Genomic DNA, 22047 nt, shown 5'->3' on the forward strand with positions numbered 1-22047 from the left:
GGTTCAAAACCAGCAGTGAACCAGGCCTGATTCACAAGGCAGCCTTGGCAGCAGCAGGTCACTCCTCTGAGACCTGGAGACCTGAGACAATACAAGGAACAGAAATGATCTGGTTTCAAAAACCACCAGAGAAGAGAGTAGACCAACATAACCCCCCATAATTATCCTGAGATGAACAATGTGTTTCTAAGAACTATTGCCAGAAATACAGTGGATACTACAGAGAGAGACTCAGAATGCACTGAGCTAAGTGGTGCTGGAAGGAGGGAGGTTGGGTCTGTATAAGCTTGTATAGCCTATTTCAGAGTAGCAGCTGTGTTAGTCTGTATTCGCAAAAAGAAAAGGAGGACTTGTGACGCCCTAGAGACTAAAAAATTTATTTGAGCATAAGCTTTCGTGAGCTCACGAAAGCTTATGCTCAAATAAATTTTTTAGTCTCTAGGGTGCCACAAGTCCTCCTTTTCTTCTTGTATCTGCAAGGAAGTGACTATCCCATAAGTGAGGATCAGCCAAGGCAATTCTCAAAGGTCAGAAACATAATTCCAATGCACATTTAAATTGAATATAGGAGTCACAAAAGAAGGGTCTAAAACTGGTTGGCAGAAATATGTTGACACAGGGTAAGTGAATTACATCAGTACAGTATCTGTCTTCCTGCAGATTCTGTTGGCACGCTCACTTGAATCAATTTGTGATGATACGCTTAAGCCTGCCAAGGAAGCCAACTACATGATCTGATCTTATGCCAAGCTCCTATTAACAACTGCATTTTCTATTGATGCCAGGATGTTCATTAACTGGGATCCATAATTACAAATAATTTAGAGACATACCATTTTCAATCACTTGCCAGTTGTAACCTAAACCTGACCTTAGAATGCTTTATTCTTAGCAAAAATTCACAGAGTAATCATCTTGCAAATGACTGCTATAGCACAGATATAATCAAGCAGAGGGTCAGAACACTAGAAATGTCTTTAGATCCCTTGGGAAATGCCCTGGGAGTAAAGCAATCGCAATCAGGATTGGGGGGCGCCTTGTGCTCGGTGCTGTTCAAATTCAGACACATAGACAGGGCATCCAGCTCTGAAAGCTTATAGCCTAATTTAAGGCAAGGTGAAACAAGTGAGCAACACACAACAGGAGGGAAGATGCAGGAAGAAAGCAAAATACATGGCTACATAAGCTAGAAAGTGCAAAATGTGGGTAAATCCAAATCAGTAACTTTTTAACGGATTCGAAAGCCAGCAGGGACCATTGTGATTATGTGGCCTGAGCACCTGTGTAACACAGGCCAGAGAACTTCCCCAGAGTAATTACAGAGCAAAAAATACAACTTGGTTTAATCAGATCCCATCTTTTGCTGGGAGGTGTAACACAGCAGCTGTACGTGCGCCCAGAGTGCATCTCCACGCATGAGTGCTGCACACAGCTTCCTCCCTAGTAACCCACTTCTATCCAGAGCTCTGCTTATCGAGAGGTGGAACCCCACCCCCACCCTTTGGAAGAGGGAATCTGTGACGTGAGATTAATCACTACACTTTGGGATCATGGAGTTCTCCAGTCAGATAGCAAATCTCTATTGTGGTTTGGATTCACAGCTTGACCATGCACGTACTGGGTCAGCTTTGAACAGCATTGCATTGTACCACTTGAGAGTTTGGATTTTGTACCTCTGTGCCAAACTGTCGATAGAGGGGATTGTGACAAAACCCAAGAAACATTCACATTATCCAAAAATACGAAATGAAGAGGCTTTAAATCTGCTAGCAGCAATCCAGTGTATTACAGTAACCTTATAAGGATTATAAGCGGATAAGATTTCTCAAAAGCAGCTCCTATAATGCCATTTAATCAGGACAGAGACTTTCCCGGAGAGGAAGGAAAATGATGTTCTTTCTAGTGAATAAGAGAGAGAGCCCATAAAACACATGCCTTTGAACATCACACTCCATTTCTTCGAGTACAAAGTTAAGGTATCGTAGAATCCATTTAAACAAACATCTGATAAGCCAGAAATGAAAAGATACATTTTCTTTCTATGAAGCCATAATTTACATATTAACACTGAAAAACCTTTGGATTCCACCTAATTTGTTCATAAACAGAATCTTTCAATATTTAATATAAAACAAACTAGTATCACAAACAACTGTCAAAGCCACGAGAGTTTGTGCGCTGTGATGTTCTACTGTATTATAACAATACAAAACTACAAAAATAAGATGTTACGTTATCTGTAAAATATATTCACTTGCTTGCAAAATGACTTACGGATTCAAATTTTTAAATTATGCAATAAAATGTTACATTCTAGTTCATACTTTCCAGAGAAATAGATGTTAATTCTGTTCTGATGGAGAGCAATATTCTCTGAACCATGAACTAGCTAAACCAATTCATAGTATTTTCCAGTTTCTGGATCGAAGTAACAGTTTAGACATGGATCATACAAAAGAGTCAGAACTTCCTCATCCTCCTCAGCACTGAAGTCATCTTCACCTGTGTGAATGGAGAAAAATAAGAGTAAAATTACCCTGCTAGTCACTCTTGAAACACAGGAAAAGCACCCTTCTATCACAGATGACAATCTGGCAGAGTGCCTCTTTAGGAGTGTGTAATCTCTTGGCTTTTGTGCAGAATACTAAAATTGTTACCTTTGAGGTTAACATTTATTCATGTTTTCATTCATGTTTCTAAAGGTTTATATTTAGTTAAGGTAAAATTATAATGCAAAGTTTGCCTAAGAATTGAAAGCACAGACAGTTTGCTGGAATAGTAGATTTAAAAGTTGGTCTAAAAATCTATCTATTAATAAGGGGTCAAAGGACTCCTACCGGAGATCTTTCTCACAGAATTGCTCAAATAATTTTATATTAGTATGCACAAAAAAATACAGTGAATCAGCTCTTAATCTGTGAAAATGAAACTGCATTAACCATTAAAATGTTCTAGATGAAAGAATCAGATAATCTAACATAAAGCAAAAGGTCTTGTTTTAGAGATTTTATCCTTGCTATGCTTGTCTCACACAACTTACCTTTAAGCTTGCTAACTTATTATTTAATTTGATCAGTTTTCTATTGTTGAAAGTTATAAATGTATTAAATATAAGTAATTAAGTATGTACAATATGTTTCATTAACTGGTTTTAAACAGGTGGGTGGAGAAATTCTGTGTCAAAGCTAGTCTAACGAATTTATTACGTCAGTAGTGCTGTAATAGGTAAAATCAAGCTGGCATTTCTTTGACTATAAACTCCTTGTGCATTGGATCATGCTTCAAGCTGGTAAACAAACTTACCTAAAATGTTACTGGTTTGGTAACTAGAGATGGTGTTATTCTGATAAACCTTTTTTACGTATAGAGCAGCAGAAATAATAATTTAGATCCTGCTCCAAATGCAGTTTGCTATCCCTAAACCAAAAATGGGTTCATTTAAAAAATGTATAAAATTTGTAAGTAATTAGTCCTTATGTATAGTGAGGCAGTGCACCATTTTGAAAAAAAACACAGCAAATCAACTATGAAACATTCAAGAAATGTAACTGAAAATTAATTTTCACGCATGCACTGCAATGACTGCATTTCCTACTGTCTTGACATCATACTGGTCATTACATCATGACATTATAGGTTCATTATAGTTTTGTTATAACAGTAAAAAGATGTCAGCGCAAGTCTCTGGAAACCAAAGTTACAATGCAAAATCAAAAGTTTGGTGATCATGTGGGCCAAATTCTGATGTCAGTTACTCCGTATAGATACACAGTAGATGGAATCCACTGATCCATCCTCCGTTGCCCATTCCCAACTTCTGGCAAACAGAGACTAGGGCCACGTCAGAGTTTTTGCATCCCAGGTGTTGCATCCCTGCCCATCCTGGCTCATAGCCACTGATGGACCTATCCTCCATGAACTTTTGCTATTGGCTTCAGTGGGGCCAGATTTTCACCCAGTAACTCTACTAGAGAGCATGGTCAGATGACACGCAAGAAAATTTAGCAATGCTTCATTTCACTAAAAGGAATAATGTCAATTCAGTTTCGACTAACACTAAAGAAGTTTGTTACCGCTAAAACAAGCAATACGCACCCTTACTACAACTTCCTTGTTCCTAGACTTTACTGCATGTTAGAAATTTTGTAGAAAAACTTACATTTTGCAAGATAACACCATTAGTGATTTTTTTTCCAGGTAGCAGAACAACCAATAAGAATTGGGTCTACCTCAGTTCCAACAACTACTGAAATGCACGATACAGAGAAATTCAAGTACATTTTTATAATATTTCTACTGCTTTCCGGCAATACAATATTTCTATTTCTTGAATGTCAGTTTGTACATGCATTCGACGAAGTGGGTATTCTCCCACAAAAGCTTATGCTCCAATACGTCTGTTAGTTTACAAGGTGCCACAGGACTCTTTGCCGCTTTTACAGATCCAGACTAACACGGCTATCCCTCTGATAGTTTGTACATTAACCCTGATGTACAAGATTGTAATGCAGGAGTCAGATTTTCTAGCCCATCATCCATTACAGGCGAAGGGCGTATGAAACCTCTCAGCACGAAAGAGTTAATAGGATGCAGTCAGCTAATAAATCAGTATAAATCTAATATTTTGGGCATTATGTTAACTGCAAGAATGTTTTTAGGATATGGAAATCAATTCTTAGCCCCAAGTAGAAGTACACTGATAGCACTAAAGATGGATATGTACTATAAACGTTTCATATAGGAAAGTTCTTTTCTCAGTTCTGCCTTTTATAAAAGCTAAATGTAAGTTATGATATATAAGTTTTTGATAGGAAATAATTGACAGTTGAATGCAATCTGTACCTAGCATTTCATCCTAAACGTTTACCTCTTGCTCAGAACAGTAATGCAAATCAGGTGGTTTGAACGCGCCGCTACCTCATAGGAAGTAATAGCCTGTTATGCTAACACCCCTGGTTTCACCACACTCAGCGTCTATTTACAGCTGGGATTGCACAACGATATATGGGTTATATTATCAGGTGGCCAAAAAATAGGCTGGTGAGATAGATGCGCACAGAAATACAGGGTACTTGCCTGTCCAGTAATTAGCGTTCTTTGAGATGTTTGTCCTCGTGGGTGCTCCCCATCAGGATGTGGGTGTACCAGGGCACACTTGATGAGAAATTTTTCGCCAGCCGTGTCTGTGGGTCTGCACCTGCACCCCATACAGCCTTGTGGTCCAGTACAAGGGCATATAGGAAGGGGTGATCTTGCCGTCGCTCCACTTCCTTCTCAGCTACAAAGCCCAACAGCAGGACTCCGCATTAGAGGGAAAGAGGGCAGGTGGAGCAGCACCCCTAGAGACAAAACATCTGGAAGAACTCCGGTTACCGTACAGGTAAGCAATCTCTCCCTCTTCAACACTGAATTTCGTCTCCCATTTTGTTGCCCAGTCTCCCAGTTTTGCGAGATCCCTTTGTAACTCTTTGCAGTTTGCTTTGGACTTAACTATCTTGAGGGCCACAATAGCGGAACAGGCATATTTGAGGACTTGTCAGTTCTCTGCGTCTGTGAAGGCAGATGAGGGCTGCAGCAGGACGGAGACCTCCGGTTGCCTCAGACTCTCCTGCCACCGGGTCCAGGCTCCTTCCTGTCAAGTTTCGTGAGGTTGTTGCCTGCACACTGGCTCCCACTCGTTAAAAGATTTCATGCATAGGCCTCTGCCAAGGGTATAACATCTCTCACTATCAAAGTCCTGTGGTGATAGATGAGTGGTGGTGGGAACAGGAGCAATGAGCTCTGGGAGTCCCTAGTCACAAATCTGCATGCAGGTGGCAGCCGTGTGTTGGTCGTCTTGTGCTTAGACTTGTGAGACAGAAGTGCAATTTTGGCAGCTGCCACCATGACTGAGCAGTCCTTTTCAGGATCCCATCTGCTCATCCTGAACAGGGAAGGGGCTAGAAAAGGTGCCCTGAACATAGGCTGTCTCAATGCCCTCCTGGCTGGATGGCTGTGTCCAGCCGGATTACTCTACCTACGCTCAGAACATCCAAAGCAAAATAATGAAGTTCACCACTTGGAATGTTCGCACTCTCATGGATTCCCCGAACAGTGATGGTCCTGAAAGAAGAACTGCCATAAGAGCTAGAGAACTTGAAAGACCTGACATTGATATTGCTGCCGTAAATGAGATCCATTGGGCAGATGAAGACCAACTGAAAGAAGATGAAGGTGGTTATACCTTCTTTTGGAAAGGAAAGACATCTGAAGAGAGGCATATTCATGGGATTGGTTTTGCCATCAAAAACAAAATTGCTAACCAGCTTTTAGAACTCCCTATGGGTATTAACGAATGTCTCATGACTCTTCATCTTAAGCTTAATAACAACCAGTATGCCAAGGTCATTAGTGTGTATATTCCCAAAGTGGACGATGACGAAGACAACAAGGAGCAGTTCTACTGTGCTCTTGATGAAGTTCTCACTGCCACAGCCAGGGAAGACAAGCTTATCCTCATAGGTGACCTCATGGGTGACACCCCAAACTCTGGAGAGAAGCCATTGGGAAAAAAGGGCTGGGGAAAGTTAACTCTAATGGCATTCTTCTCCTCAGCAAATGTGTGCAACATGATTTTCCTATCACAAAACCATCTTTAGACAGAGGGACACATATAAGACCATTTGGAAACACCCATGTTCCGAACACTGGCATCTTCTTGACTGTGTCATTGTCAGAGCCTGTGATCGTACTGGTGTCCATATTACACAAGCCATGACAGGTTCAGATGACTGCTGGACAGACCATCGGTTAGTCAGATCAATCACGAACATATGGCTTGCACCATAACACAGTAAACAACTAAAAGACTAAAACTAAAACAACTAAAACTAAAAAATATGGAAGAGATTTAACATCAAGGCATTTCAAAACCATGCTAGTCATGAGACCCTTCCGCAACGCCGCAGTGAGAGGCTCGCTGACCTACCTGACAACATCAATCACATCCAAACACATTGGGAGATTTTAGAGGTCCTGAGCTCCCCCATCTCCTACTGAAGGGAACAGGATCTCCAGCTGGTCAGCACCTTGGAAAATGAGACTGAAAGGATGAAATGTTGCCTCAATTAAATCAGTGGGCATTTTGCCATTGATTTTAATGGAGTCAAGCTCACTTTACATGTCTGAAGTCGGGCATCTAAAAACTGAGATGCTCAGAGGCCATTTCTGAAAATTTGGCCTTAATTCTTATCTAAACTCAGAGGCATAAGATATTCATTATTTATATTACAGTAGTGCTGCCATGTTTATACAGTGACCATAGCCCAGAGCATGGGTATAAAGACATCCTCCTATTTTATACAAAAGGGGTTTTCACTGTATTCCAGGTTTTAGTACCTGAAAACGGCTCACAATCTGGACATCACTATAGGCATACATGGGCCAAATTTTGACCTGGACTCTGTGGTGGTAACTCTACTGGACCCACTGTCAGATGTGCTGCACATTTAGCAGAATATCCTTAATGTTTTCTCCAATATTATCTTGGACAATCGGCAAGGTGCTCAGCTCTGTATTGTAATTATATGCTCCAGAGTTAATTTATAAATGTTGCCAAGAGTTGCACCCTGAACAACAAGACTGTTTAGCATGGTCCTTAGAGTTCTTTTATGAGAAGTTAAGGCAAGTAAATTGATGAAAAAAGAGGCGAGTTCCAAAGAGTTTTATGTGTGAGCCATTTACTACCCATTTTTTCATATGAAAGATAACAAATAAAATGTAATGGACTCTAAATCATAAACATCAATGACCAAAGGAAAAAAAACTTTTAAAGATATCAAACAAATTGGCTCAAATTTTGCTCTCAATTACATCTCTGCAACCCTATTGACAATAAGTCTATTTCTTGTGACACCTGGATACATCTCTGGATATGCCAAAAGAAAAGGAGGACTTGTGGCACCTTAGAGACTAACCAATTTATTTGAGCATGAGCTTTCGTGAGCTACAGCTCACTTCGTCGGATGCATGCTGTAGCTCATGAAAGCTTATCCTCAAATAAATTGGTTAGTCTCTAAGGTGCCACAAGTCCTCTTTTTCTTTTGGCAAATACAGACTAACACGGCTGTTACTCTGATCTCTGGATATGTTTCTAAAGGAGCACATGCTTAAGAACGTAATTGTAAACTTTAAAGTGCAGTGGTTTTTATAGAATATTGTCCACTTAGGTATTTCCCTTGAGTTATGCCAAAAATAAAGAATATCTTCCAAATCTTTTATTAACATGAGCAAAATTATATTGACTTTTTTGTTTTAGGATACTGTTAAAGAAGTATATAAAAGATGACAAGGATATTTTGTATGGGTTATAAATAATTACAGGTGTTCATTATGGATATGATTTTATTATCTTTGGCACTTGAGCGTTCACGATTTCAGAGTCATAAGTTCTTGAAGTCTGGCAATTGCTATTTGTACAACTTCACAAGATAGATTAGAAAATTAACTATTAAACTACCATTTTGTTTAAAATAAAGATAGGAGGGCAGAGGTTGTTGGTATGAACGGTCTGATCCCATTCACCAAGCAGTTCAGGAATTTAAGGGTAAGTAGTAGCATGCAGTTCTTCTGTGAACCTGAGTTAAAGCTGTTATAGGTTTATAACAGAATAGGAAATTTTTGTATAATGTCTTTCATACAAAGTACTGCAAACACCAAGTTACCACTTACAGGTCAAATTTTGTCTCGTGTTTGCATCTGTAAGGGGTTTGTCCACTCAAGATGGCTACAAGTACATTTAAACACTACCGACACACATAAAATATTTTATCATTAAAGCAAGTGAATTTATGAGGATTTCACAAATTACCTTGGTCAGAGATTCTAGTGAGAATAATAAGGAAAAAACAACAAATTAGCAAATATGCTTTGATGTCACTTTCTGAACTAAATCTTTCAATTTTCAACCTTATGACCTCCTGAGGTCCTTCCAACCCTGATATTCTATGATTCTATGAAATTCTAGGGTTACTGCAGCAAGTTTTGGATTCCATAATACTGATATCAAGAATCATCTGAGGCCCCTATCAGAAATATATGTCTAACTTGCTTTTAACTCAAGGATTACTGTCCCATTCTCTTTGGTTTATTTAAGCCACTTAACATAACATATTATTCGATTCTTCAAAGCAAGGTCCCCTCTTGACAGCAGAGTTCTATTTTGCTGTCATAAGCAATTACAAATGTACACCTATGAAAAGATTCCCAATTTGAGGGGCATAATCAATTTTAGACAGTATATCACTGAAACATGTTCATCCCTTGGGCAGCCAAAATACACAGCTGAGATTTATGAGATCTCACACTGAATTCTCTGTACCTGGAGAAAAATATAGGAACCTATTCTATTCTCTAGGGTAGCAGAAAAGAAAAAAGGACCTTTGTAGAAAGAGATGTATTTATTTTAATTCTACTGTTGTTCACTGTCCTGTTTCAGCACATGTTCTTTGTCATCCTCCAGCCCGGGCTGGATTTAGGGGTGCCAGGCTCGGGGGTGCTGTTTTTGTTGTTAGCGGCAAAAGGGAAAATAGAATGTTTGAAGTAACATGTTTCAGGTATTCTGTATGTGGATTCATTTTTCACTAACTTTCTAGAATGTTCTGGACCTTTGTAGAATCTCATGGAACCTTCCAGGCTTTCTGAGCACTACATTTTCCTCAAACCTCCTAGAATGTTGTCAGCCATGCAATTGCGGGAATCTAAGGGGCGGGGCATCGCTAGTCAATCAGTGAGACATAAGAACGAAGTGAGAGCCCAGCTGCAATATTGTGAACCTTGTTTTATTGTGTAATTGTGAAAGTGTACTTGTGTTTTAAGATTTGAAGAGTGTAAGTAGCAACTAATAAAGGACATATTTAATGAGACGCCAGAGATATCTGTCAAACCCCTGTCTCTGTAGCAATATAAAAGAAATACCGGTATTCCTTTTGCTATACTTAACACGTAACGTTTGATGACTTTCTAAGACTTTGGAATACAGACTTTTGCTCTCCCTAATACTGTCCGTTTCCCCCCATAGAAAATAAAAGATGTCCCCGAAGAAGCCTTCAGGAGCTCAGTATAGGAAGCGAAATGCTCAGTTGCAATCCAGTTTGCAGCACGGGGCAAATTTTACAGAGCCTATGACAGGGATAAAATATGCATGCAAATTTTGCGTCAAAGCCGTGAAATGGGCTACAAATGCAATAAAAATAAGGTATTCAAAAGTTTAACAAATGAGGGGGGGCACCAAAGGCACTCCTCGCCAGGAGCACCATTTGGTCTAGGACCAGACCTGCCTCCAGCGAAGAACCTTAACATATGGGTGCTGCTATCATGTTAGGTGATGACTGAACATTGTTTAACAGTGCTCAAGAGTCACACCATGCTTTCATTTAGGACATGATCTGAACTCTTTACTCACATAAGCAATGCTTACTCAATGGAGCTATTCTTGTGTGTAGGGATTATTTGCATGACTAAAGGTTGCAGCCTCATGTTTACACATCCCCTCTATATGGACTCTCCATTCCTACCTCCTTCTACCCCAGCCCCCAGGAGCAACGTCCCCTTTCAAAATGAACAGTAAGAATCAGAGGACTTAAAGAGTCAGACCCAGAATTTAGCTCCATGGAAGTGCAACCAAATGATCACAATAACTTCCTTGCAGAAGTCAGCATTTAACAGACGTATAAGAACAATATTGAGCAATACTTCTCTGTTACAATTTGTAAATTATTACACATCCTTCACATATTCTCCTCACTGTCCCATCTTTATAAATTCCTACCTGGAATATTTAGACTTGCTGAAGCTTCAATATGCTTTGCTAGCTCTTGGCTTGGAAGAATTATGGGGGGGCTGAACACATTTAACCAGTCCCTGAAAAAGATGAATCCAAATGTCAGTCATTCTGAACAAAGTTGTTTTGTTCCTCCCTAAATCTCACAATTAAGTTAAAAACTTTTCATAAACATCTTAGGTGTGATGAAACAAAATAAAGCCAGATTTCCAGATGTTATCAAATTATGTGCTTTTCACATTTAATAAACTCAATAGCAGCAGTCTTCAAAAGTTTGAAAATTAAGGTGTACTTAGCAGCAAAACGAGTATCTCCTAGGTAGAAATCTCTAGACAGTTCTACAGTGAGCCCTAAAGCTCACAAAGTAATTTTCCTTCAAGTAAACACATTCAGGAATATGGGTATTTGACTATAACAGAAAATATCTGAACAACAACAAAACCCACCTCTATTTTAAAATTACCCATTTTCTGTGCATTGCATTTTGATATACTGCTAACACCAATTACTAAACCAAAACTAATGAAATAAGCACAGTTAACCAGATATACAATGGAATTTCATAATCACAGACAAATACACATTAAAACACATTCATAACAACACATCTATAAAGACTTCTCATGGACTTTCTTGCTAATGGAGCATTTTCTAACAACATTTTATTTTGTTTCTCTAATTATAGCAGACAGAAAAATTCCTATATGGCAGCAAATTACAGGTTTCTATTAAACTGCAACACAGTTAGCTCATTAAATGAATATACTTGCATAATCATACACATACACATATTTACACGTGTATACACTTCTGGTCTGATTTTCAAAGGAACATTTATTTTTATTTACTGCATTATTATTTCCAGAATATATCCAACAAAAGTGATAGGGAAGAAGAATGTTCAATGTAGTTTAAAAAAAAAAAAGGGGGAGTGGGGAATTAACAACAAGTACCAGACCCTTATAAATGAGAAAATTATACAACAGTATCTTAAGTCTTATTACCCACAGTCCATGATGGCAGAGGGAGAGAGAGAAGAGAGCATAGTACCACAACCACAGAAAGACCATATGCTCTTCTGGGCAGGGCCCGTAGTTTTGTTATGTGTTGGTCCCATGCTTAACACAACAGGCTTGAAACGCCTCGGTGCTACTGCAGTACAAACAATAAAAACAACAATATGTACACATTCACTAGGGTACCTTTTTGTATAACTACCACAGAGCTAAGAAATGCAGTGTAAATTAAGAACACATTTTACTCGCCGAATATATAGTTAGAAGACTATGGAGAAGGACCCCTCCCGGACCCAACTGCTGCAGTGGTGTTTTGCTTCAGTAAATAACAAAATTTGGTGGGCCTTTGATAATTAAGATTTGGTGGGCCTTCGGTAATTAAGAAGGGAGTCTGGGCCAGTTAATCCATGGATGGCTTATTTACCCCTTATTTAACTTGACCTGCTTTTTATGCCTTTGTTGCACTTTGTATTTTCTAAAGCTTTGTGAAATGACTTTCATGTTATCATGTGTTCACACAAAATCCAATTGTTCATATACTGCACTCCATTTGTTGCAGTTGAATGTGGTATGACAGAAAGCATCGTATTTCAGGTAATGGAGAATAAAACAGACCTTTAGGGAAATGTGTGTTTTGGTTGCAGACTAAGCTGCAGACTTTTTCACCAACAGAATTTGGGCAGAAGTTGCCGCATCAGCATGCCCAGGTTACCAGGGCAGTTCTTTCACATTACACTGTGAATCAAACCGGCTCTTGCACACCACTAGGGGGCCATGTTTCAGTATGGAAAAATAGCTGCAAGTACATGGGCCCATCAGTTTCTACGGCAGGACTCTGGTATTTGTCAGAACTTCCACATAAACCATGAACTAGCCTTAAATGCATTAAAAGCCTTAACAGTTGAACACGGAATCCCGATGTGGACCTTGGTAAACAACCCTACCTTATTAGATTAAGGCATGTCTCCAGATAGGTCCCTCCTGCTGGGCCAAGCTGTGCTCAGTGCAAAACTGAAGGTGGTGGGGGAGGGAGGGAAGGGACAAAGGTGACTTTAAAGGTGCCACCCTTATGTTTGCCTCATGCTGGGGCTGGCTTAGGACTGGGTGGGTTTCTGGCATAAGTCAGAGCAATTTCCGGGCTGCCGTAACTAATACCTTATTGGTCGTGGTTCCAACGGGCTGTTCCAGCAGCCAGACACAGGGATGTCCTGGGCACGTCCCTATGCCGTAGGCCAGGAGGACAAGGTGCAAGAGCTGCTAAGGTGGCTCTTAACCACTCAGTGATTCCTCTGGGCTAGGGGAATGCTCATGAAGCCAGCCAGATCTGCTGGCTTTTCACTACTTTCTGGCTGCCAGCTTGGGGCCCATGATCTGGCACATAATAAATATGTAAGATACTGGTGCTTACAGTGCTTTCTGCAAATCCATGCCGACCTGAGATAACACATACTCGGATTTATTTCTGAAAGAGAAACCTGGCAGAGCTCAGTTGGATACTGTGGCTGCTAAAATAGGCCTTTTGCTTTCCTTCTCTCAGTTGGTTCTTGTGCTGCTGGTGCATGTTATTGCTTCCACATCATCTGCTACTGGTCTGTACACACAATCTGGGGTGAATCTGGGGACATACACCTGCTCTTTTGCAGCCAAGATGAAAAAACCTAATTTTCCACCTCAGAAAACACAACTGCTGGGGCAAAAGTTCACCAAGTACAATAGAGGATTTAAAGAGATATATATTGAATTTTCCACAATTTCAATATGTACAAAATAAAATTTAAAATGTTCTTTTATACCATCCTTGTATTTGCACCTAGATGACCAACTTCACAACCAGTCCTAGCTACCACTCAGCCACTAGCAGTGAGGACCAGTCCACGCCGCGCACACAACAGCATACTTTCTCCAGACTGCTCATTACCATTTCTCTCTGCCACTCTCCACACACACATTCTCCAAAAACACCCTAAAGAGTGTCCCCCTTCCACCCAAGTGTCCAAAGCGTCACAGAATGCCAGTTAGGTAAGAGAGTGCACTAGAATGCACAGAGTCACAGGTAAAACCACTCCAGTTCCTGCAATTTGCATTTCTGGTATTATCTACCTTGAGCACAAGCTCTTGAGTTTTTGTGCTTCTGCTGGGACCAGGGTTTAATCATAATTAGCTGACATTATAGTTAATCTCAGATTTGACCTGGTTCATGCTGGGTGGTCAGTCATGATCAAGCATCGTGACAGCTAACTTGACTCTTCACAATCACATTCAAACACCACTACGTTTTGAGCGAAGACAAGCTCCAAGAGAAATTACAGGGGGAATTGAAAGAATATGAAAGGTAATGTTTTGCTGGAGCATGTGTCTTAATACCCTACACCAGCAAAAAACACCACAAAATCTTTAAGGAAGAGTGGTGGGTCAGATCCAGAGAGAGAGAGAGAGAGAGGACTAGACTGTGTCTCATCTGAAGGATAGTACCTCCAGGAGGTGCCTATTAATACCATACTGGTGCAATGGCCAATTTTTAAACTGCAATATCTTGGCTCTTTAAAATTTTTTTCTTTTCAATTTAATATTATGGACTCCTTGTTGGCCAAAAGTTACTTTTAAATTTGAAGCCATTCAAACAAATGCATGTTAAAAATGGATCTCATATTTCCACACATGACCAACCCAACCTTTTCCAAAATTGGCAAACAAAATTCCTATCTGTGTTGAGATCTTGTCTGCCAACTTTCAGAAGAAAGCAAAGATTTGCAACGGATTGATAAGCCTCTAAAAAGTGGATTTCTAGTGGAAATGCTGACAGATGCTTTACTCTAGCAACCAAGGCAGGCATTAGGCACACATTAAACTGGTAACCTCTAGGGGCTCAGCTTTCAAGGAAGCACCTAAGATAGCATGTGTGCGTGAGCGGGAGAGAGTATAAGTGAGCTACATTTTTTATAACATTCCTTGTTGAAATCGTTTTTATACCTTTGTATAAAATAAGAAGTCTAGCAGACGACTGGTCATTAGAATGCTCAGCAATGTAGATTGTGGGCTGCGTGTCTAATTTATCCTTCATCGTACACTGACTGAAGAAATAATCTTCTTAAAGAAGCCAGTTTATCTCCTCAAAACAGAAAAACTAATCAAGCATTTTGATTAATTAGAGACACCCTCTGTTTATGCTATTGTCAAGACCTCAAGCTGTAATCAATACAATCAACACACCGGGACCTAGCTATGGCTTTCTTGATAACAAAGTTGAATGCTAAACAGTACACTCTTTGACATTGTGAGTTACATTATGTGAAGGCCCAGAAGAGGCAGTTTTCATAAACATTCAAAGTTAGGTTTAGCTCTGACTTTGACACTAAGATTCTTACAGTAATACCGAAACTCTAAGGTGCCACAAGGACTCCTCGTTCTTTTTGCTGATACAGACTAACACGGCTGCTGCTCTGAAACCTATACAATGTTACCATCTCATTCCCTTTTTCCTCCAATATTTGTATCAGAAAATCTGTCTTATATATTCAGGAAGTAATTATAATATATTGAAAATCACAAGATAGTTGAGCAACATTTAAATATGAACATAATCATTTGTATTTCTGTAAACAGTTTCTGTTATAGCTATGTGACAAGCTTAATTAATCTTTGCAACAAATTGTTCCGATCAGTGAAGTATGCTTGGGAAACCTTGCCAATACTTTATAACTAGCGTGGACACAAAGCCTTTGCCAGTGACAGTAACAGTAGCATATCACAATTGTCACCATTAACAATAAATTGCTAGCAACAGCAGAATTCAGGAGCACTGCAGGTCCCTTCTTGAAACGTTAGAGCTTGACAACACGGTGTGGCAAAGTGCACCAGAGGGGTGTGATTTGTAAAGTTAACAGTCCCACATAGACCCTATTGGCCTGCTCTAACAGGTACCTCTTTCACACAATGCAGACAGATCTGGACGAGCTCCCCCTCGTAGACACATGCCGGACTGCTTGCTGTGAGGGGATACAACAGTTGGATCCTGTGTGTTTTAAACCTCCAGAATCTGAACTGAGACTAGACTCTGCCATTGTCCTGGGCCTCTAGGCACACTCGTGGGGTGTACACCCTCTGTTTAGCAACCCCTCCTGAGAGCTGCAACCATGCTGCCCACTGCCCAGCCCCTGGAACCAGTGCTGACCCCCTCCCCCGTAGCTTAAACACAGCCTGTCCCAGAACTCCAGCTGTATGAACATGCTGGGTCCAAAGGTTAACTCTCCAAGGGCACGTGCAACCTGTAACACATAAAACACAGGCACTTTGCACAGGTTTCTAACACCATTGTTCTTTATTTAATCACCTGAGGAATATAAATATCTATACAAAAATAAACCCTTCAAATATTTTCCTGCCTCAGTTTCCTCACCACTCCAAAGCATTCTTTGGGCTAGGTCAGAGCTGTCTAGAGGCATTCAGGATCCTTCTGCTGCAGCACATGGTCTGTGTTCTGAAAATGGAGCTTCCTCTCACCAGCCAGCTCTCTGACTAATCCGTCCCCTTCCTCTCTCCTGCCCAAAGCTTCCTTGGTAATTCTGCGTGTCTTTTTTAAATGCCTGCTTTGTTACCTCTGTCTTTTTGTCTTGTTAGGAAATTTCCACACTCCACTCTCTGCTCCCTACAGACAAGCAGAAGGAAGTAGCTTCTCCTAGGCTCCAGCTAACTCACTGTCCCACCATTATACCTGGTCTGGGAGGGATGTGCTTAAACATTGTCAGGAATGGTGGATACAAAACAGATAGAGACGCTGTCCCTGATACAGCAACATCATAACAACCACCTCACAATATCAACCAGAATTCAGAAATTGTACAGACAGATTTCCCTGATCGTCATGGCTTCATACCCTGATTTTCATAGTCGTGATCTGTTTTTATGGGACAGGGTGAGGCTGGAGCTAGTCAAATAGTACAGAAATAATAATTAATAAGCACATTTGTGAATGAATCAGGCATATTTGTTCCACGGTTATTTGTTTTTATGAGTATTCAGAAAATGAGTTTATTTGCTCAAAATTATTGTAAAGCCCAAACTTTATATAAGTTTTAGCACATTTGTCTCAAAATCCAAACAGAAAGTGTGTTATTTATTATATGCTGTTGATTATTCTTCTGCGTAAAAAAACTGAGTTGTCCAATCAGGGAGCAGAAAAAAATATCATTTGACTTATGTGACCAGTCAGACACTGACAATGATGAACAGTAAATAGTTGAAGAGGACTTATGTAGGAACAACTGATAGGCGATATTTAATTGCATAAACTATTTCGTGAATATTTAGGAATAACAGTTGAGGACAGGTTCATGAATGATTCACAAGCAGATGAAAAGGGCTGAATTTGTCAAGTAACTTATTGGCAATGAATAATTTCACTAACTCTACACGAGGTCAAAACACCCCAATTTGTGGGCCAAAGCTACAAAAATATTTTGAAGAAATACAGAAACAAAATTTCTACATCTCTGGTTAGTATCCATAAAGCACTTGGTACATGGGATTTCTCATGTGCATAATGTTAAGCACATGTGTTAACATTCGTATGACTGGGGCTTTACATTGTAATGTATAATGTACATGTAGTTGGAGAAGTCATCTTGTTTTATGGTAACAGTTCCATTAAAATAACAAATGGGTTCTCTTCAAAACTCGCTTTACAGTAACTTTAGGAGCGCTGAAGTCCATTAACAATGAACAACAAGAAAAGATGTGTATGTAACTTCTGGTTCATCTTATATCTGTTCTGGGGATACAAAATGTTGAAATCAAATTTCAGTTACTGCCATCAGCTATGTCAATCATAATGCTGAAGTCATCTTTGTCTTAAACTGTCCATTACTGCCTCTAAAAACTCTTCAGTTTTGCTGTTTGAACATTCTCACAATTACTTAAATCAAAAATGCCATAAAACCATGAGAAATTCCTCATTGAGAAAACTGGTCATTTTTTCTCAACTCCAGGTCAGAAAACAACATTTCTATAATGGATAATAGAGAGACTGTGCAGAAGCATAAGATGCATTACCTACAAAGATACATAGTATATTTATACACACAAATCAGGGAAAAAGAGATTTTCAAGGGCACATTTTAATAGAATGCTTAAACAGTACTCAGATACATATGTTGGTGTGTCTACATTTTATTTTGCAATATAAGTTTGTATGACTTGAAAAATATATTTTAAAAAGAAATATCACAATTATTTTAAGGTCAAGCTGGCAATATGTTGATGATTAAAAAATGCAAGGCATGAGCTATATTTTATTACTCTCCTAGAGTGTTATTGTAGTTTTAAAATATCATTAAATCAGCACAAACCAACAGTTATCATTTCCTGCACATTTTTCACAGTGAGCTGCATTCTGACTATGAGTAATCTGTTAATCTGTTCTTTTCCTCACAATCCGTCAAAGTGACAGATTCATTCCATCCCTAATACATAATATCTTCATTTACTGTATGCCTTACTGGAACTTTCATTTTTGCTAGCACTGAGATTTACAAAATCACAAGCAAATTTACAGAATGTCACAAGCCCTTGGTCTTGCCTCTTTCCTGCTATCCACCACTTCGGGAAATCCAGCCTGTCACAGTTCAGGGTAACTGCACCTGTAGTTCCCCTCAGTGGACCAGACAGGGAACCCAATCTTGGGCTTCCAGATCCCCAGCTGTTGCCTGTCTTGGATGAAGACCTGCGTTCCTCTCCCTTCTGACGGGGGTATTTCCAGGCTGCAAGCTCCCTGCCTTTACGGTCTATTTCCCAGCACAGACAGGTTGCCCAAGAACTCCTGCTGGCTTTCTCTTTTGAGACGGTTAACAGGTGTAATTGCTACAGATGTAAGTTACCGCACAGCGCTTCCTACTGAAGCCTAATTTATTCTTAAGGTAAAAGGTACTACAAAGAAAACATATTAAAAACAATAAAGGAAACTACACATATTAACAAGCTTACCAGAACTGACCCCAACCCTAACATGGATTCTTGTAGGATCACTGCTTCAACCCCCCACCCACAGGGGTTCTGCTGTGGTCATGAGTTCATCACAGCTTCAGCTCAGAACAAGCCGCCAGTCCTTACAACCATACCCTGAAGACTGGGGCCCTCTGTGGACTAAGGGTCCTGTCTATTTGCTGGATCAGGAAGAAAAGGACCTGAAACAGTTTAAAACCAGGCTATTTATCCAAAACCCTTTCTTTGTCCGTTGGTCCCTGGAGAATCCAGTTTGAATTAGTATATGCACGTTTCTCCAGGAGGTGGCTTCAAAGTGTTGATAATGGAGGTAGCAAATTAGCATACCCCCTCCTACTAGGGAAGAGAAGGTACATACAATGCCACAATAACACATACACAATTGCATTTTTAACACAATGGACCCCAAAGGTATTAAGATCCTCTACAGCAAACAGGGAAAGATTAAGAATGAGCTCTCAAAAATGGATACTCTCATAAAGAACCAACCTTCCACACAAACTTCCTCGTGGCTGGATTTTACTAAAACTAGACAAGCCATTTACAACGCACACTTTGCTTCTCTACAAAAGAAAAAAGACACTAAACTTTCTAAACTACTACATGCTACAAGGGGCCACAGCAATGGTTCCCTCACCCCACCTAGCAATATTGTTAACCTATCCAACTATACTCTCAGCCCAGCAGAAGCAGCTGTTCTATCTCGGGGCCTCTCCTTCTGCCCCTCCACCCCCACGAACATGATACAGTTCTGTGGTGACCTAGAATCCTATTTTCGACGTCTCCGTCTCAAGGAATATTTCCAAAATACCTCTGAACAACATACTAATCCACAGAGGTCTCCCTGCCAACACTACAGAAAGAGGGATTCTAGATGGACTCCTCCTGAAGGTCGAAACAGCAGACTGGACTTCTACATAGAGTGCTTCCGCCGACGTGCACGGGCTGAAATTGTGGAAAAGCAGCATCACTTGCCCCACAACCTCAGCCATGCGGAACGCAATGCCATCCACAGCCTCAGAAACAACTCTGACATCATAATCAAAAAGGCTGACAAAGGAGGTGCTGTTGTCATCATGAATAGGTCGGAATATGAACAAGAGGCTGCTCGGCAGCTCTCCAACACGAGTTTCTACAAGCCATTACCCTATGATCCCACTGAGAGTTACCAAAAGCAACTACAGCATTTGCTCAAGAAACTTCCTGAAAAAGCACAAGATCAAATCCGCACAGACACACCCCTGGAACCCCGACCTGGGATATTCTATCTACTACCCAAGATCCATAAACCTGGAAATCCTGGGCGCCCCATCATCTCAGGCATTGGCACCCTGACAGCAGGATTGTCTGGCTATGTAGACTCCCTCCTCAGGCCCTACGCTACCAGCACTCCCAGCTACCTTCGAGACACCACTGACTTCCTGAGGAAACTTCAATCCATCGGTGATCTTCCTGATAACACCATCCTGGCTACTATGGATGTAGAAGCCCTCTACACCAACATTCCACACAAAGATGGACTACAAGCCGTCAAGAACACTATCCCCGATAATGTCACGGCTAACCTGGTGGCTGAACTTTGTGACTTTGTCCTTACCCATAACTATTTCACATTTGGGGACAATGTATACCTTCAGATCAGCGGCACTGCTATGGGTACCCGCATGGCCCCACAGTATGCCAACATTTTTATGGCTGATTTAGAACAACGCTTCCTCAGCTCTCGTCCCCTAAAGCCCCTACTCTACTTGCGCTATATTGATGACATCTTCATCATCTGGACCCATGGAAAAGAAGCCCTTGAGGAATTCCACCACGATTTCAACAATTTCCATCCCACCACCAACCTCAGCCTGGTCCAGTCCACACAAGAGATCCACTTCCTGGACACTACAGTGCTAATAAACAATGGCCACATAAACACCACCCTATACCGGAAACCTACTGACCGCTATTCCTACCTGCATGCCTCCAGCTTTCACCCTGACCACACCACACGATCCATCGTCTACAGCCAAGCTCTGCGATACAACCGCATTTGCTCCAACCCCTCAGACAGAGACAAACACCTACAAGATCTCTGTCAAGCTTTCTTACAACTACAATACCCACCTGCAGAAGTAAAGAAACAGATTGATAGAGCCAGAAGATTTCCCAGAAGTTACCTACTACAGGACAGGCCTAACAAAGAAAATAACAGAACGCCACTAGCGGTCACCTTCAGCCCCCAACTAAAACCCCTCCAACGCATTATTAAGGATCTACAACCTATCCTAAAGGATGACCCAACACTCTCACAAGTCTTGGGAGACAGGCCAGTCCTTGCCTACAGACAGCCCCGCAACCTGAAGCAAATACTCACCAACAACCACATACCACACAACAGAACCACTAACCCAGGAACTTATCCTTGCAACAAAGCCCGTTGCCAATTGTGCCCACATATCTATTCAGGGGACACCATCACAGGGCCTAATAACATCAGCCACACTATCAGAGGCTCGTTCACCTGCACATCCACCAATGTGATATATGCCATCATGTGCCAGCAATGCCCCTCTGCCATGTACATTGGTCAAACTGGACAGTCTCTACGTAAAAGAATAAATGGACACAAATCAGATGTCAAGAATTATAACATTCATAAACCAGTTGGAGAACACTTCAATCTCTCTGGTCACGCAATCACAGACATGAAGGTCGCTATCTTAAAACAAAAAAACTTCAAATCCAGACTCCAGCGAGAAACTGCTGAATTGGAGTTCATTTGCAAATTGGATACTATTAATTTAGGCTTAAATAGAGACTGGGAGTGGCTAAGTCATTATGCAAGGTAGCCTGTTTCTTCTTGTTTTTTCCTACCCCCCCCCCCCCCAGATGTTCTGGTTTAACTTGGATTTAAACTTGGAGAGTGGTCAGTTTAGATGAGCTATTACCAGCAGGAGAGTGAGTTTGTGTGTGCATGGGGGTGGGGGGATGTGAGAAAACCTTGATCTATGCAGGAAATAGCCCGACTTGATTATGCAAAGAGTTGTCACTTTGGATGGGCTAGCACCAGCAGGAGAGTGAATTTGTGTGGGGGGTGGAGGGTGAGAAAACCTGGATTTGTGCTGGAAATGGCCCACCTGTTGATCACTTTAGATAAGCTATTACCAGCAGGACAGTGGGGTGGGAGGAGGTATTGTTTCATATTCTCTGTATGTATGTAAAGTCTGC

At 40.7% G+C, this 22047-nt stretch overlaps 1 protein-coding gene across 10 annotated transcripts in view; it reads right to left on the bottom strand.

The window, feature by feature from the left end:
* Positions 1-1767: 1767 nt before the first annotated feature.
* Positions 1768-22047, bottom strand: part of CFAP20DC (CFAP20 domain containing) — a 227094-nt gene continuing 206814 nt past the window's right edge. For all 10 annotated transcript variants that reach the window (XM_075130187.1, XM_075130189.1, XM_075130188.1 and 7 more), the window contains 2 exons: positions 10808-10899; positions 1768-2502 (listed from right to left, as the gene is read on the bottom strand). In XM_075130187.1, the coding sequence (XP_074986288.1) occupies positions 2390-2502; positions 10808-10899 (205 nt within the window). In that variant the 3' untranslated portion in view covers positions 1768-2389. The remainder of the gene's footprint in view (positions 2503-10807; positions 10900-22047) is intronic.

This window comes from Caretta caretta, chromosome 7 (assembly GCF_965140235.1).
Source record: "Caretta caretta isolate rCarCar2 chromosome 7, rCarCar1.hap1, whole genome shotgun sequence".
Lineage (NCBI taxonomy): Eukaryota > Metazoa > Chordata > Testudines > Cheloniidae > Caretta > Caretta caretta.